At 37.3% G+C, this 18082-nt stretch overlaps 1 protein-coding gene and 1 non-coding gene across 2 annotated transcripts in view; both read left to right on the top strand.

Moving 5' to 3' along the window:
- TM2D1 (TM2 domain containing 1) overlaps positions 1-17836 on the top strand; it is a 42768-nt gene extending 24932 nt beyond the window's left edge. Inside the window, exons 6-7 of the mRNA XM_004477065.4 lie at positions 15676-15805; positions 17535-17836. Coding sequence (XP_004477122.2) covers positions 15676-15786 — 111 coding nt within the window. The 3' untranslated portion in view covers positions 15787-15805; positions 17535-17836. The remainder of the gene's footprint in view (positions 1-15675; positions 15806-17534) is intronic.
- LOC111760149 (small nucleolar RNA SNORA70) lies at positions 14384-14517 on the top strand. Its single transcript, XR_002793926.2, has one exon. It is a non-coding gene; the product is annotated as a small nucleolar RNA SNORA70 (small nucleolar RNA).
- Positions 17837-18082: the final 246 nt, after the last annotated feature.

Consider the following 18082-nt stretch of genomic DNA (forward strand, 5'->3'; position numbering starts at 1 on the left):
TTTTAAAATTGGAATTCTCCTGTCTTCACTTACACACATATGCCTAACCAAATATCCTGCCTTCTCTTACTGTGGGACAAGCAAGCAGGCATGAAGAGGCTAAGGTACTTGTGTACATATGCTTGGAAATGGGTGTCTTACTTTAAATGAGGATATAAGAAATTTAATGTATTATTGGGATTCTTCAATTTAACATACCCAGAATTATCTTAGAAATCAAACCATTTAGTTAGGCTAGGTTTTTCCATTTGTGAAATTTTCATAGCTTTGTAGCTTTATCTCTAATTATGGAGCTGATTTGATTTAGCCACTACTTTCTGGTACATGTATGTCTGAACTTCTCAGAACATACAGTTCTTTTCTTAAATATCTCATGTGAATAAGACTATCATGTAATGAAATTACTGAGGTAGAATTTGAGGGTTTGAATTTCTGCAGTAAATTTCTCTTAACTAGAATATTTTAACATGTGTAGCCAGTTTTAGACAGCTTTGAAATTGGGTGGAAAATAAATCAGTTTTCAAATGTAGCCAAATTAGACACATGGCTTTATATTCTACATGTTGTTTGTTTAATGTACATAACATGATGCAGATTACATTTATTTTCTTTTGTTTTTTATTAGAGAAATAGTGGGTTTACAGAAAAGTCATGCATAAAATACAGAGCTCTCATATACCATCCTGTTATTAACATCTTGATGGTGTGGTACATTTGTTACAATTGATGCAAACACATTTTTATGATTGTACTATAATCCATGGTTTGACTTAGGGAACACTGTTGTACAATTTCATTGATTTTGTAAAATTAAATATTATTCTAATACCATATATACAATCTAAAATATCCCCTTTTTCATTAATTATATAATTCAGCGCTGTTAATTACATTCACAATGTTATGCTATGATCACCACCATTTCTATTACCAAAACTTTTTCATCATCCCAATTAGAAACTCTATACATTTAAAGTCTTAACTCCCTGTTCCCTAACCCCTCCCCATCCACTGGAATCTATATTCAAGATTCTGACTCTATGAGTTTGCTTATTCTAATAATTTCATGTCAGTGAGGTTGTATAATATTTGTCCTTTTATGTCTGGCTTATTTCACTCAACATTATATCTTTAAGGTTTATCCATATTGTCACATATATCAGATCTTCATTTCTTTTTACAACTGAATAGTACTCCATTTTTGTTTTTATTTGCATTCCTCTAATGGCTAATGACATTGAGTATCTTTTCATGTGTTTTTTGTCCATTTGTAAATCTTTGGAGAAATGCCTATTCAAGTTTTTTGCCCATTTTTAAGTGGGTTGTTTGTTTTTTTGTTGTTGAGTTGAAGGATTCCTTTATATAATCTAACTATTAAACCTTTATTGGATATGTGATTTCCAGATATTTTCTCCCATTGTGTAGGTTGTCATTTTACATTCATGTACAAAAGTTTTAAATTTTGATGAGATCCCATTTTATGTTTTTTTTCTTTTGTTGTTTGTGCTTTGGGTACAATTGTCCAATATATGGGCCTGAAAATGCTTTCTGTGTTTTCTTCAAGGAGTTTTATAATCTGTCTCTTATAGTTAGATCTTGATCCATTTTGAGTTGATTTTTATATATAGTATGAGGTAGGGGTCCTCCTTCATTCTTTTGCAAATGGAGATCCAGTTTTCCCAGCACTATTTGGTGAAGAGACTGCTCCAATTGAGTCGTCATTGCCTCCTTGTCAAAAATCACTTGGCCATAGGGGAGCAGATGTAGCTCAGTGGTTGAGTGCCTGCTTTCCATGTACAAGGTCCTGGGTTCCATACTCGGTACCTCATAAAAAAATAACTAAATAAAATAAAAAATCAGTTGTCCCTAAATGTGAGGATTGCTTTTTTTTTTAGGAGATACATGGAAACCGACACTCAATCACTGAGCTATATCTGTTCCACAATGAGAGTTGGTTTTTTCATTTGTTTGTTTGTTTTTAGGAGGTACCGCGGATTGAATCCGGGACCTCGTACATGGGAAGCAGGCGCTCAACCACTTGAGCTACATCTGCTCCAAGGGCTGATTTCTGAACTCTCAGTACAATTCTGTTGGTCTATATGTATGTCCTTCTGCCAGTTCTATGCTGTTTTGATTGCTGTTTCTTTGTAAATAGGAAGTATAGTCTCCAACTTTGTGCTTTTCCAAGATGGCTTTTGGCTGTTTAGGGCTCTTTGTCCTTCCTTATAAATTGTTGATTTCTGCATAGAAGGTCGTTGGGACTTTGGTTGGGATTACTTTAATTTTGATTGTAAATAGCTTTGAGTAGAATTGACATCTTTAGTCTTCCCATACATGAACATAGAGTATCCTTCCATTTATTTAGGTTATCTTTGGTTTATTTTAGCAATATTTTGTAGTTTTCTGTATACAAGTTTTTACATCCTTGGTTAGATTTATTTCTAGATATTTGATTCTTTTAGTTGCTATTGTAAATGGAATTTTTCCTTGATTTCTTTTTCTGATTATTCATTACTAGTGCATAGAAACACTACATATAATAAATTGAGGGTCTTTTCTCCTACAGGAATTTATAACTATCCCAAGAGTGGTTTGAGAATAGATTGTACTTATTATCAAAAATAAAATATGTCTTTGAAAATTGCAGGGTTAACAAAAGTTAATCTTGATTTTTCCCTAGTTTAAATTATTTCAATTTTGCTAAAATTAAAAACAAAACAAAACTCTAAGCTTTTTGGTTTAGAGCACAAATAAGGCTAAGGTTATTATAAGTTCAGGTGTGTTGGCCAGTTTATTTCACAAAAGACAGCCTATACTGTTGCCCTATAAAATACATGCTGTTGATTAAAAGTGGGGCTAAATATGTAATCATACTAAACCTGCTATCAGTATTGGAAAAGTTGAAAAAATTCCTTGTAAGTTCACCAGATGTAGGACATCAGCATATAAAAATCTGTGAACATTGTATAGTTGTCAACTCCTTTAAATAGACTCCTTGTATTATTTATCCCTTGTATGATTTGGAAAGCTGAAGTGATTTTGATAATTTGGGTAGCCTCTGCTCTGTCATGTGACCTTAATTGGACAGATTTAACTTGTGGGCAGATTTTTATTTTGTGATTTAATGAAATTTTTAAAACAAAAAGTAGTTATCTTAGATGGTTCTGAAATTAATCGCAAAGCTGTGCTTTCCTCAGAAGATTTAAAGGTGGATCTCACTCATTTCTTAAGGTGAATTTTATTCATTTCTTGCTCATTTAGGATTAATACAAAATCTTTAAATCATTAGGGGTTCTGAGTGCATAACTTCTGGCACTTTGTTGGAATTTTGATGCTTAATTAAAATGTGATTAATCAAATGGTTTTAATGACCTCATTTGAAATTTAACCCCACACGGAAGTCAACTATGGACACAAAAATGCAGTTTGACTTTTCAGAGAATATGAGCACTAAATATACTTCTTTAGGGGAATTGGGATTGGCACAAATTGTGTTATCCTCCCATTAAGGACAGCTGAGTCATTTTACTTTTATCACCAGGTTAGGTTGGTCTTTAGAAGATGGTTTGATCTTGCCAGTTTTAAATTTACATTCTTTATACAGAGAGACTCAGAAGTGGATTAGATAAAGAAATGGTGCATTAATAGAGTTATATAAAACATTCTTATTTTTATTCTTATTTCAGTCATTGCCTTTTTTTTTTTTTAATTTATTTTTGTTAATTTTTAAAGAAGCTTTAGATTACGTAGATGCTACATAAAAAAATATAAGGGATTCTCATGTGCCCCGCTCTCTCCCCCTCTCACATTTTCCCACATTTAAACATCCTTCATTAGTGTTGCGATGATGAATCCATATTGAAGCATCGCTACTCACCATACACTACTGTTTACATTATGGTTTACACTCTGTCCCACACAATTTTGTAAGTTTTGACAAAATGTACAATGACTTTTATTTGTCACTGCAATGTCATGCAGAACAAATCTAGTATCCTGAAAATGTCCCCATATTATACCTATTCTTCCCTCTCCCATCCCTCAGAACCTCTGGTGGCCACTGCCTTTACATCAATGATAAGAGTTCTTCCATTGCTAGAATAATATTAAGTCTATTTCACAATAATAAGCCTATTTTAGTCTGTTGTTCATTGCTCAATCTTGAGGATTTGGGGATGGTGATACCTACTCTGCTTCTAATTGAGAGGGGGCTTAAATCCCATGAGGCAGATGGTTGGAACTTGCAGTCACAGATTCTATCCGTCCCTTGGGATGGTTGTTGTCCATCATCATCTCCTTGTTAATTATCCTTGGTGAGGCTGATGACTGCAGAGTAGGTACTGCAACTCTGCTGAAATTTAGGACTCAACTGGCACAAGGATGGAGCAAAGATTTAAGTCTCTGGGACATATATTTACCAAGTATTGTGGTAGTTATAGGTTCAAGTAAAAGGGGCAGAAGAGCCATGTGTAGAGAAACTATAAATGAGTCTAACTCTGTTACACCAGGGAACATAAATTCCAAAGTAAGGCCCACTGACAGGGTGCCAAATTCCTGGGCTGTCTGCCTTGCTTATAGTTTCCGGATGTCTCTAGAACCCTCAGAAACCCCACTATTAGAGACACTGTTTACTGTGGCAGTTATTGAGATCTTGATAAGACTTGTGTAACCTCTGGAATGACGTGACTCACTTCAAAGTGTCTAAGCCATAAAAACTCATTTGTATTTACCATTTCCCCCTTTTGATCAAGGTCTTTTTCCAGATGCATCACTAGTTGGTGCTTGGTAATAATCCCTTGGTGCCAGGAAGGCTCATCCCCAGGAGTCATATCCCATGCCGGGGGGTGAGGAAGGTAGTAAGTTTATATGCTGAGTTTGGCTTAGAGAGAGGCCACACTTGAGTAACAAGCTTTCAGGAGGTGACTCTCAGGCAGTATATAATACTAGGCTAAGTTTCAGTTTCACAAGGAAAGGTTCATAAGTGCAGTCATCAATATAAAGGGCCTGGCATAATGGTCTGTCTTCCTTTGCTAGGCACTGCCCATGCACTTGGGGGATTCTTGGTGTCCTGTTAGAGAATGTGGCAGAGCTTCCTAGGATGGGAATTCAATATTCTTTTGGTTATTTTGTGGATCTCCACCCACTATGGCAATGCCCTGTGGACACTTGAACATATTCCTATGCCTTAGAGGCATGTCCCAAGTGAGCCCCTTCCCATGGATCCCACTGATAACCCTGCATCAGTGATCCTTCCTTACCTGCTATGTAAAATATTTATTAGGTTGTCTGTGCAGTATGACTACGAAGACATTTCAGGCCCTTTAAATGAGGGGTCATATCTCTTGCTAAACTTATTGGTAACCATGTATTCTTTCTTTTAGTTTTATTAGAATCCTACTTAAATATGTGCAAATAAAAATCATTTTACATCAACAAAGCAAAAGGCATTTTAAATTACAAATAAAACCACACCGTTAATAAAGTACAAATAAGGTCGACTTTTATGTAAAACTGATAAAAGAGAATATCTTCATGACCTTGAAATGGGTTAAGCCTTCTTTAAAGAGATCCCCAAACATAAACTATAAAGGAAAAAACTGGATTTGACTACAATAAAATTAAGAAATTCTGTTTTAAAACAGATACCATTGACCAAATTAACAGTAAATGGACTGAATAAAAAGATGCTAGCACCCATCCCAGTCAAAATGAGATGTTCCTGGATCTTTCAGATCTAAAACACAATGATATTCATATAAATTAAAAAGAGATTTCCTGAAACATTACATGTTTTTAAAAAAATAAGTATGAATCTAGATCATTTACCAAATTAAGTGTCTGGCCATAATTTGCTTTAGGGTTTTTGGGTTCGGAAGACAGTTGTAGAGAATTAGATTGGGGAAAAAGTAAAGAATGGAAAAATAACAGGATATTTGGTGACCTCTTCTTTACATTCTTGACTTTAATACATACTTTTTTTGTTTTCTGATTTACTATTCTTGCTATATAGATTTTGCACCAATAGCAAAACCTACCTTTAAAATAAACAATGCAGGGAAGCGGACTTGGCCCAGTGGAGGGCATCCGCCTACCACATGTGAGGTCCGCAGTTCAAACCCGGGGCCTCCTTGACCCTTGTGGAGCTGGCCTGTGCACAGCGCTGATGCTTGCAAGGAATGCCCTGCCATGCAGGGGTGTCCCCCGTGTAGGGAAGCCCACGCGCAAAGAGTGTGCCCCGGAAGGAGAACCGCCCAGTGAGAAAGAAAGTGCAGCCTGCCCAAGAATGGCACCTCACACACAGCTGACACAACAAGATGACACAACAAAAAGAAACACAGATTCCTGGTGCCGCTGATAAGGATAGAAGTGGTCACAGGGGAACACGCAGGGAATGAACACAGAGAGCAGACAACTGGGGGTGGGGAGGGGAGAGAAATAAATAAATAATGCAGGATTTTTAAAAATTAAGGCTACAAATAAAAATTTCATGGTGAAAACTATCAGAAATTACATCAAAGAAGAAATTAAATTCTACTGAATCCCTCTGAAACCACCAACCATCCCCATGAAAGGAAGGTATGATAGGCCAAAATAAGGTTCCTTAAAAGATATCCACTTTAAATCCCTGAAACATATGAATGTCACTTAATTTGAAAAAAGAGCCTTTGCAGATGTAATGAAGGATACTGAGATAAGGTCACCCTAAATTACCCAGGTGGACCCTAAATCCAAGTGTCTATGTAAGAGACAGAGGAAAAGTTATAGACACACAGAGGAAAAAGTGACGTGAAGGCAGAGGCAGAGACTGGAATGATAGGGTCACAAACCAAGAAACACCAAGGAATGCTGATTGTCACCAGAAGCTGGAAGCAGCATGAAACAGTTTCTCTCCTAGGACCTCTGCAGGATATGCAGCCTTGCTGAAACCTTGATTTTGGACTTCTGGCCTTAAGAACTGTGAGAGAAATAAATTTCTGTTTTTTAATCCATCAAGTTTATTATGGCAGCCAAAGAAACTATTAATACAGAGGATACTCATGCTTTTAGGGCTTATTACACAAAAGACATTGTGACCTATTGTGTAAAAATTGCTTACTGGTGGGTGGTAGCCCTTCTCTTTCCCCTCTTGTAAGATGAGGACATCTTGGTTCATTAATTAGAGTGAAGTGTATAAGTGGTCTTTCCTCTCCCCATTGATTTCAGAAATCTGCCCCATCTTACTGGCTGGAAATAATTTATACAACCAAATTTGACTTCTGGATGTCTTTTAGCAGGGCAAGATCTTAAAATTTTCAAAGGACAAATGGACGTGAGAGTATTTAACTGAATGTAAAATTTCCCAAAGGGATATTTTTGAAGATTTGTAATTTTATAAGTAACAACACAATAATATAATGAAAAATTTAATATTGACATATACTGTACTTAATGTAAATGCTTGAAAACATTAAAAAAATTTTTTTTGGTGAGGGACTATGGATTTGAATAGTTGAAAACTTTATAGCTGATATTTTCTTAAAAATTAAACGTGGAGAAAATTTCTTAGAAGGTATAGTTCTACAAGCTTCTGTCACATACTTAAAACATGTGAGGCAGGAAGCGGACTTGGCCCAGTGGTTAGGGCGTCCGTCTACCACATGGGAGGTCCACGGTTCAAACCCCGGGCCTCCTTGACCCATGTGGAGCTGGCCCATGCACAGTGCTGATGCACACAAGGAGTGCCATGCCATGCAGGGGTGTCCACCGCATAGGGGAGCCCCACGCTCAAGGAGGGCACCCTTTAAGGAGAGCCGCCCAATGCGAAAGAAAGTACAGCCTGCCCAAGAATGGCACCACACACACGGAGAGCTGACACAACAAGATGACAAAAAGAAACAGATTCCCAGTGCTGCTGATAAGGATAGAAGCAGACACCCGGGGGAGGAAGGGAGAGAAAGAAATAAAAGAATAAATCTTAAAAAAAAGAATTTTATATCTTAAAAAAAATAACAAAAAAATCACGTGAGGCATGGAATGCATTGTGAAATATAATTGTCAAAGGGAAATTTGGCCAGCTTGAAATGGCTTTTCAGATTTGAAAGAGATTCCATGGGGATAAAGGCAGAGTATTCAGGAAGAGTGTCATATATAGGAGTTAACATTTGTGATAGAATTAGAGGAATTAGTGAGATTTGACAAATAGCATGATTGGAGTGCAGGGTGTATTTGGGGAGCATCATGTAGAGTAGTTGATTATAAAGTAGGCATTAGTAATAATAGGTAACATTTATTGATGCCCAGCTGTCTTGAGTTGAATAGTGTTCCCCAAAAAGATATGTCCATTCCTAACCTCTGTTACCTATGAATGTGACAGTTTGGAAATAAGGTTGGTCCTATGCCCAATGACTGGTATACTTGTAAGAGAAAGAAGAGGAAGAATAGACACACATATGCACACGGGGAAGCAGAGACTAGAGTTATTCATCTACAAGTGAGGAAGGCCAAGGATTGTTAGCAGCAACCAGAAGAGGGGAGAGGGATGGAATGGAGTCTTCCTCAGAGCCTTCAAAAGGCTCTTGATTTCTCTTGTTTTAAGTTACTAAGTTTATGGTAATTTTCTATAGTAGCACTAGGAAACGAATGCACCAATTATGTCCTTTTATGTTTTACATGTATTTTGATCTTCATAGCAATCACACAAGGTTTATTTTTTAATTTTTAATTTTTTTTATTTTAGGAGGTACCAGGGATTACACCCTGGACCTTGTACGTGGGAGCAGGCATACCACTGAGCTACGCCTGCTCCCCTATCACACAAGGTTTAATGCACCCAGTTTATAGATAAGGAAATGTTTGGATATAAAGTGGTCAGTGTAACTCAGCTAGTTGGTATGTGAGCCAAGACTCAAATTAAGGTCAAATTAAGGTCTGCATGACCTCGAAGCATAAACTCTTAACATTGCTTCTATAAAATATGAGACTTTTGGACAAGTATATCGTGAGGTCCTGGGTTCAGTCCCTGGCCCTGGTACCTTAAAATAAGTGTATTGATGATACCCTGTAAAGGCCTAAGCTGAGGTGTTTGCCCTTTAATGTCATAGTCATGGAATTTTTAGTGTTTAATAGGTACCATACAGATCAACCTGTTCTATTCTTTGTTAAACCAATAAGAAAAACTGAGGTCCAGAGAGGATTAAATTATTTAAGCCTACAGCTAGTTAATGACAAAGTTGTCTCTTCATGCAAATTTTCCTTTCAGCCTAGTGCTTTACCATACTAATTTGGGGCAGCTCTTCATATTGATTTAGTAGAGAGTAGCAGCCTATGATGCTTTGGTTATATGGCAGAAGACAAATACATTATCATGATTTGGGGGATACAAGTAGCAGAAACCCCAAATGAAATTGACTCTAATAATATGGTGATAAGACGACTCTGGAGATAGGGTAATTCTAACGTTTGTTATTTCAGGACATAATTAAGGATCCAGATTGATTCATTTTCTTCTTTCATTCCTTTCTTCCTCCCTCCATTTCTTCCCTCCCTCATCCTCTCTTCTCTCCCTTTCCCTCCCCTCCTCTTCCTACTCCAGGTCCTTTGGTTAGCATCACTTCCTTATATGGTCATTTCGGTGGCAGCAAAAGAACCTATATCTCTCTCACCTATATCTTTTTTTTTTAAGGTTTATTTATTTTTATTTCTCTCCCCTTCCCCCCCCCCCCCAGTTGTCTGTTCTCTGTGTCTGTCTGTTGCGTGTTCTTTGTCCGCTTCTGTATTGTTCAGCAAAGGGGAGCTGATGCAAAATACCAGAAGCCTGTTGGCTTTCATAAACGGTATTTATTTGGGATAGGAGCTTGTAGATACCAGGCCATAAAGTATAGGTTACTTCCCTCACCAAAGTCTATTTCCACGTGTTGGATCAAGATGGCTGCTGATGTCTGCCAGGGTTCAGGCTGCCTGGGTTCCTCTTTTCCCAAGTCTTGCTTCTTTCTAGGCTCAGGATTCCTCTTTTCCTGGAGCTTTCTTCTCTTTCCTTTGTGTGGTTACTTCCCAGGGCTCCAGCTTAAGACTTCAGCATCAAACTCCAACATCAAAACTCCAACATTAAAAACCCTCCAACTATACTGATGTGGCCCAGTCAGAAGCCGTAATCATAATTTAATCATGCCCAGTTATACAGACCAGTTTATAAACATAATCCAGTATCTGTTTTTGGAATTCATAACTATATCAAATTGCTACACTCCTTTGAATTCCAAAAAGACATTACAATATTCAAACTAACCTTAAATCAGTAACAATGCAAGTACTAAATCATATCACAATTAATTTAAAGAAATACGTTTTGTCTTGGGGCAAAGTCCCATCTGCTATAAACCTCTGAAACTTAAACAATTGATCTGTTTGTAATACACAAATAGACAAAGAATAAACATTTTCATTACAATAAGGAGAAATTGAGAGGGAAACATAAGTCACAGGTCCTCTGCATTTCAGTAAACCTGCAGGCATGCTTCATTAGATGTCAAAGTCTGAGAGTCATTCTTAAGATGGTGGTTTCTTCTCCTTGGTGCCTTATGGGAACCTACCCTTTTCACAGGCTTCCCCAATGGTCATTTTCTTAATTATACCCTCATCAAGCATCTGGGTGCTGACCAAGCTCCAGACCTCACCCTCCAAGAGTGTTGGGGTGATTGCAACATGTTACCCAGTCTTTGAGTTAGAGTTTTAGCCTCCCTAGTACAGTGATATGAAGGCAACATCCTCCCTAACCTTTGGCACACAGGCTAAATGCTCTCAGAGCAATGAGTTGACCACCTGGCCTTCCCTAACCTTTGCCATACAGGCTCAACCCTCTTGGAGCAATGGGTTGACCACCTGGCCTTTCCTAATCCATGGGGAACAGGTCCACCCCTCTCAGACTTAGGAGGGTGCTGACCTTAACTATCCTAATCCTTGAGGAATGTGCTTCATCCTCTCTGTACCCTGGGCCAGCAAAACTATCCGAGAACATTGGACAGAAACATCCACCCTCTTCAACTGCTGGGGCAAACCCACCTTCTCTGTACACATGTGTGAGGTTACTCTCTTGGCCCAAGGTGATGTCTTAATTCCAGATCCTCAACTTCCATGGTTTTCCTCTTAAAGCTAATTCTCCTTCAGTCTCTCCTTTCCATGTCCCTTTCAGTCCAAGCCGAAAGTGGTTTTGTCCATACAGCTCTCACAAAACTTGGTTTGGCATGAAGGAAGAAGTGGGCCAAGCCATCAGACAGACTTTCCACAAGTCTTTCCTAGATAACTGCATCTTCAATCCTGATTTTTAAGGTCCAAGTTTAGTTAAGTCCTCCAATGGGGCACTTTCATCTGGGAGCTTGATTCCAGAGGCTTGGAATTTCCAGAATCAGTTTCTGTTTTCTTTGTGCCTGACAGTTCAGTGCTCAGCATATCTCTGTCATCTAGCATTTTGCTATATAACCTGTGAGCAGAAGCCAAGCCGCATTTTTCGGGTTTAGTCTGGAAATTTCTTCAGCTAAATACCCAGGGGCACCATTTTTTTCAAATTCTGTCTTCCTAAAACACCAGGAGTTAACCTTGCTAACTTCTCTGCAAATTTAAAACATGGATTGCTTTCCTCCAGTTTCCAATAACAGTTTCATCATTTACTTCTAAGGCATTATAAAAAGTCTCTTTAGCATTCATATTGTTAACAATGGTCTCTTCAAGGTGATCTAGGCCTTTTCCATCAAGCATTTTACAGTTCCTCCAAAAAATACCCTAAATATGAAAACATTCCAGCATTTTGGTAATTACAAAAGCTCCACCCCACTCCTTGTACCAAATTCTGTATTATTCAGCCAAAGGGGTGCTGATACAAAATACCAGAAGCCTGTTGGGTTTCATAAAGGGTATTTATTTGGGGTAGGAGCTCACAGATACCAGGCCATAAAGCCTAGTTTACTTCTCTCACTAGTCTGTTTCCACGTGGTAGAGCAAGATGGCTTCCAATGTCTGCTAGGGTTCAGGCTTCTGGGTTCCTCTCTTCCCAGGTCTTGCTTCTTTCTGGGCTTAGGGTGCCTTTCTTCCCAGGGCTTGCTTCTTTCTGGGCTCTGGGTTCCTCTGTTCCCGGGGCTTGTTTCTCTTTCCTCTGTGTGCTTACTTCCCGGGGCTCCAGCTTAAGACTTCAGCATCAAACTCTAACATCAAAACTCCGACATTAAAAACCCTCCAAATCTACTGATGTGACCCAATCAAAAGCCTTAATAATAATTTAATCATGCCCAGGTCTACAGACTAATTTACAAACATAACCCAATATCTATTTTTGGAATTCGTAACTATATCAAACAGGCCCTCATGAGTTTATAGTTAAATAGTTACATTTCCTGAGAGTCAGTTGACCTTCAAGTGGGCTAATTAGAAATGCTTTCATGTGTTATTAAAGGGTTTCTCAGTCTTAATTCCTTATGTCCAATCTTTGGATAATTTTTCTCAATAGGTGTAAATGAGGTTGTAAGGGGAGATGGCACAGGAAGAGAAACATAATGGGATAAAAGGCCCAGTTCAGTCTATATCTATTCCATACTAGGAAATATTTTACCACATTATTTTGCCTATTTCTGCTGACTGGACTTTACATTTTCTTTGTTTTCCTTATATACAGTCTCAAAATATGTAACTTCTAGTCACCCAATCTGTTTCTTGGTATTTATGCTTAGAGTAGTTTCCTGTCACCTTGGACAATAAAAGGATTTTAATTTTTACTTAAGTTCGTAACTAGCATTCATAAATATCAAACCAAATCAGTTTTGTGTTTACCAAAGTAAGTCAAAGTGCATAGCAACACCTGGTATGGTATCTGGCCCCTAAGAGTTTTGTAGGTATTATTTGAATATTATCATTTATGGTTCACTTAAATAAGTCCCTGTTGACAGAGATTATATCTTACTCAGTACAATGTGTTTTATGCCTAGCACAGTACGTGGAATTAAATATTTGTTGAATAACCTTTAAAACCAAATTCGTTTTTTAAAAGAGGAATACTCTACAGCAATGTTCAAATTTTGGCTATATAACCCCTAAAAGAATTTCAGAAGAAGTCTATACCCTCTGCACAATTTTTAAGTTAACACATTTTCCATCATAACTTTAAATAGTTGCAAAGGATGTAATTTCTAGTTTCAAATATTGACATATTTAAATAAAAGTGTTATATTTTTAAATATATCCATCAGAATATAAATAACATTTAAAAACTGAAAGACATGAACAAACCTTTCTTTAACCACTATAAATTTTACATTATTTCTTTTTTCTCCTTGAATTTATTTTTTTAAGATTTATTTATTTATTTATTTATCTTCCCTTCTCCCCCTACTCCAGTTGTCTGTTCTCTGTGTCTATTTGCTGTGTCTTCTTCGTCTGCTTCTGTTGTTGTCTGCGGTATGGAAATCTGTGTTTCTTTTTGTTGTGTCATCTTGTTGTGTCAGCTCTCTGTGTGTGTAGCACCATTCCTGGATAGGCTGCACTTTCTGTCTCGCTGGGCGGCTCTCCTTATGGGCACACTCCTTGCGTGTGGGGTTCCCCTTTGCGGTGGACACCCCTGCATGGCACGGTACTCCTTGCGTGCATCAGCACTGCGCATGGGCCAGCTCAACACGGGTCAAGGAGGCCCGGGGTTTGAACCCAGACGTCCCATGTGGTAGGCGGACGCCCTAACCACTGGGTCAAGTCTGCTTCCCTCTCCTTGAAATTTTTATTTCTATTCCCCTTCTCCCATAAAATTTTATCCTAATATGTTTATGCTTAAATCTTCTACTAATCATCTTATTCATTAAAATTAAAATATTTAAAAATTTTCTATGATTTCTGGATTAAGGTGTAATTATTAGTGGTACACACTTGATCAAAACAGTATAAACATGTTACAAATTTCTTCAAATTGTTCTTAAGCAAAAAAAAAAAATTGTTATTGGGATTGCATTTTTTAAACAAGATATGGGAGAACATATTTTGGGGCCTTGATTAAAAGAGATTTCCTGGGGAGCAGTTGTAGCTCAACTAGTTGAGTACCTGTTTCCCATATACAAGGTCCCAGGTTCATTCCCCAGTACTTCCTAATGAATGAATGAATGAGTGAATGAATGAAGGAGATTTCCCTAAGAATTATCCCTTTGTTTGCATTTCACAAGGTTTTTGCACCTCAGGACAATTTAGGATTCTAAGACTCACAATATGTTTTGATGGTAAACATGTTTTGCTGTTGTCAGGTTGGAGAAAAGATTACAATGAAAGGGGATGTGGGAAGAGAAACTAGCATCATTGCCTCCACCAAAGCATAATGTCTAGTAGATCAGTTTTACAAAGAATGTTTATGAAAATTAAGGATCTCAAAATTGATTGCCCTCTACAGCCAATTAAGCTGACAAGCCCCCTCTCCCCTTGGGAACCTGGTGTGCAGTGGCTGCGGACAGCAACCTCTTTGGTAGTGTATGTGGCCTGTTGCTTGTAGGATTGCCTTAAGGGACCTTAGAGACAGCCCTTCCTTGCCTGTTGTTGGTTCTGTCTGTGACCTCATGGCATCCCCAATCTAGGCTCCAGGTGGGTAGGCAAAGTGCCTTTGGAAAGCCTCAGGGGATGGTGGCCCAGGTCCACATTAGACAAGTCATCATATCCATCCACACCAAGCTTCAGAATAAGGAGCATGTGATTGAGGCACTGTGCAGAGCCAAGTTCAAGTTCCCTGGCCACCAGAAAATTCACATCTCTAAGAAGTGGGGCTTCACCAGATTCAATGTTGATGAATTCAAAGACATGATGACTGAGAAGTGTCTCACCCCAGATGGCTATGGGGTAAAATATGTCCTCAATCATGGCCCCTTGGACAAGTAGTGGGCCTACACTCATGAGGGCTTTGCCAGCACTGCGTTCACCCGACCTGTGTCCTCTAATATATGACTTCCTGGCTGTCTTAAAAAAAAAAAAATTGTTCCCCTTCAAACTCTGGGCCCACATACACCTTGATAAATCTTTGCTTACTCTCATGGCTACAGTTTGAAGAAAGCTACCTTAAAGGATAGTTTGTATAGATCATATTATCTGGATTATCACAGATGTGATTAAGAGGACAAGATGAGTGACCATGTGCTCTTTTTCTATGTCTTCCATTCATGTGGTTCTATTAGGACCGGCTTTTCATTATGTTCCACAGGTATGGATGGATACACTAACCAGGTATTTCCAATCATATTAAACCTATTCCCTTGGATACAATAATTTTTCAGGAATAGACATTAAAAAATCAAGCAAATCAATCAGTTCTTCCTTGAAATTGGCATGTAAATACTGGGGAAAATTTTTGCTTTCTTTTTACGGGAGGCTGCTTCACTGGAAAGACATGACTCAAGCTATTGGCAGGTAAAAAGAGTGCCTATCTGCAGAATGAGGACAAGCAGAGTTAAGCAGAGAGGCCATACCAAGCTCAAGAATTTCAATCCTTGAAACCTTTTCTTCTGCAGTTCTTTTGATCCTGTGAGCTATCCTAGTATCCTTTCCAACTATAGGAGCCATTAAATTACTTTTTGGCTTAAGTTAGTTTGAGTTTGATTTTTGTTGCTACTGAAATAATGTTAATTGTAAACTCAAAGTATTATGAAAATGTTTTGTAAAATGAGTAATTTTGAAATTTTTCTCTTGTAGATTGTTGGACCTTCTGATGGAAGTAGTTACATTATAGATTATTATGGAACCAGACTTATAAGACTAAGTATTACTAATGAAACATTTAGAAAAACACAGTTATATCCGTAAATATTTTAAAAAAGAAACAGTAAGTGATATGTATATCTAATCTTAATCATAATGTAGTATTCTATATAAAGTTATGAGAATTTTGGAAGCATAAGAAATTTTAAGAGATCTTCTAGTATAAACCACAGGTCTACATATGCCTAAAACATCTCTTTACTCTTTGAAAAGTGGTAGGCTCATTGCACCTGTAGTACCCAATTCTGACTCTCTTAGTAGTCAATATGGTTAAAGAACAAAGTTCATTAGAAAAAAATAACATCAAAGCTAGAGAAGAGTCCATAGTATTATATGATGGTCATGATTGAAGTATGTGTTATAGACAGTTTAATCCACCAGACATTTTTTTTCTGCCCATCTCTCCTAGGGTCAATGTAATCATTAAACTGTATTCCCTTTCCTCTTTTCCTTCCCTAAACCTGAAGGTTGATAAGAGTTGATACCCTAAACTACCTGTAAGCATTTGTTGTAACCTAGTTTGGCCCTGTTCAAGAGAATATTGAGTGGCCTCAGCTTTAAATAGGTAATACACTCGAAGAAGTTAAAGATACCATCAAACTTACTGGTTTAACTCCCTAGTTCCCTTGGACTCTACTTCTACAAGTTTTTTATTTCCATTACTGTTCATTAGTCTATTCTGATCATTGATCTTCCAATATTATGCTGGATTTTTTTCAGAGGATTTTGGTAGGCTGTCAGGAAAACAATTGCCTAGTATAATTCTCTGTAATAAAAGTCCTATTAAACGTATTTGGATAATGGGGTGCAGAGTACTTCCAGTAGTAGTTAAATTTGAACTGTCTAGCAGATTTCAGAGAGAGAGACAGGCAGAGAGAAAGAACGTCTTTGCCACCATTATATTACTGGAGTTTTCAATTGACTTTTGCAGATAGCGATTCTAGAGGCCAGGAAGGGAATAGACATTAAGTTTTTTTGCTGTAGTGGATAAATAGGAATTGAAATATAATTTTGTCTCTAAGGTAGATACTTTCTTTCACTCAAAGTAAAATTATCGGATATGCCTTATAATTTATTGTCGTGGGAGTTGAACAGTGACAGACCCTGTCAAGATCCAAGGAATTTATTCAACTGATTGTCCAAAAAATTTATTCAAATCTTTTCTTGTAAACTGTAGAGAGTCATTCAGTTTTAAAGTTAAATGAAGCTTAGAGAGCCATCTGCCTCTTCCTACTAGGGAACAAATTTAGCCCTAAGGAAGTTGTGACTTCTCACCACTGATTATTATGGAACCGAAACTAGAATCTAGGTCTTAGTCCACTGGTTGTTCTTCATTTTCCACCTCACCTCACCTGCCACCAACTATATCATTCTGTATTGGCATCATTGTTTTGGAATTTGTTACCCCTACTTTGTGAGAAGGGTTATGTAGTTTCACTTAACCTTATTATTCATACGGTAAATTGTGTCTTTTTCAAAAGTATGTAAATTGTTTTTAATGTCTAAAATATTGTTCAAATGCAATTTAAAAAGTGATGCCAGTCCCTGTTGCCTATCATATAAACATTTAAATGGGATTCCAGGCTCAGATTTAAATTTTAAAAGTTGATGAGCCAATGAGAAGGCACACCTCTGAATTGTCATTCATATGATCTCTCTGCAGTATGTAAAAGTGTTCTAAGAGTAAGAAAAAATGCCTTGAGTAAATGAAATGTTAAAATGTGGATTTGCAATAATTTCATTGGACTCTTTAAAAGTACTGTGTTTTAATATATTCCTTTATTCTGTTTCAGGATTTGAGCCTCCTCAAGTGTGAATTTTCAGATTTTCCTTTTTCCTTCTTTATGTATCACGTTCTGTGTGGGTTTGGTATGATTTTGTTGTTATTGATTGTTTTGTTGTTTCAGTTAAAAGTACGTTATTTGAGATTTATTTAATAGGACTTTCTTTGAGAGCTATATGATAATAGGGTCTTTTTGAGGCTATTGTCTCTATGAGATAGATGCTTATTACCCTGGTATTTAATGTCTTTTCCAAAGGCAAGTTGCCACTTGTCATTTTCATGTACAAAAAATAAAGGTATAATTTATTCACATTTTTTAGTGCTTTTTTGAGAAAATCTTCTTAAATGTTGAATGTAGTTGTTTTCTGTGTTTTAGTCCTTTAAAGTGGTTAATCCTGTGGTGTAAACAAATACCATTTATATTACATAGAACTGCAGTCTTGGGTATGCCAATCTACCTGTTTTTCTGCAGCTTTCAGATCTGTCTTTGCCTTGGTATCCAGGGAGTTAAAGATCATAAGAGAGTCTGGGAAACTTTGAGACAACATGGATACTTCT

This window comes from Dasypus novemcinctus, chromosome 9, assembly GCF_030445035.2.
Source record: "Dasypus novemcinctus isolate mDasNov1 chromosome 9, mDasNov1.1.hap2, whole genome shotgun sequence".
Taxonomy (NCBI): domain Eukaryota; kingdom Metazoa; phylum Chordata; class Mammalia; order Cingulata; family Dasypodidae; genus Dasypus; species Dasypus novemcinctus.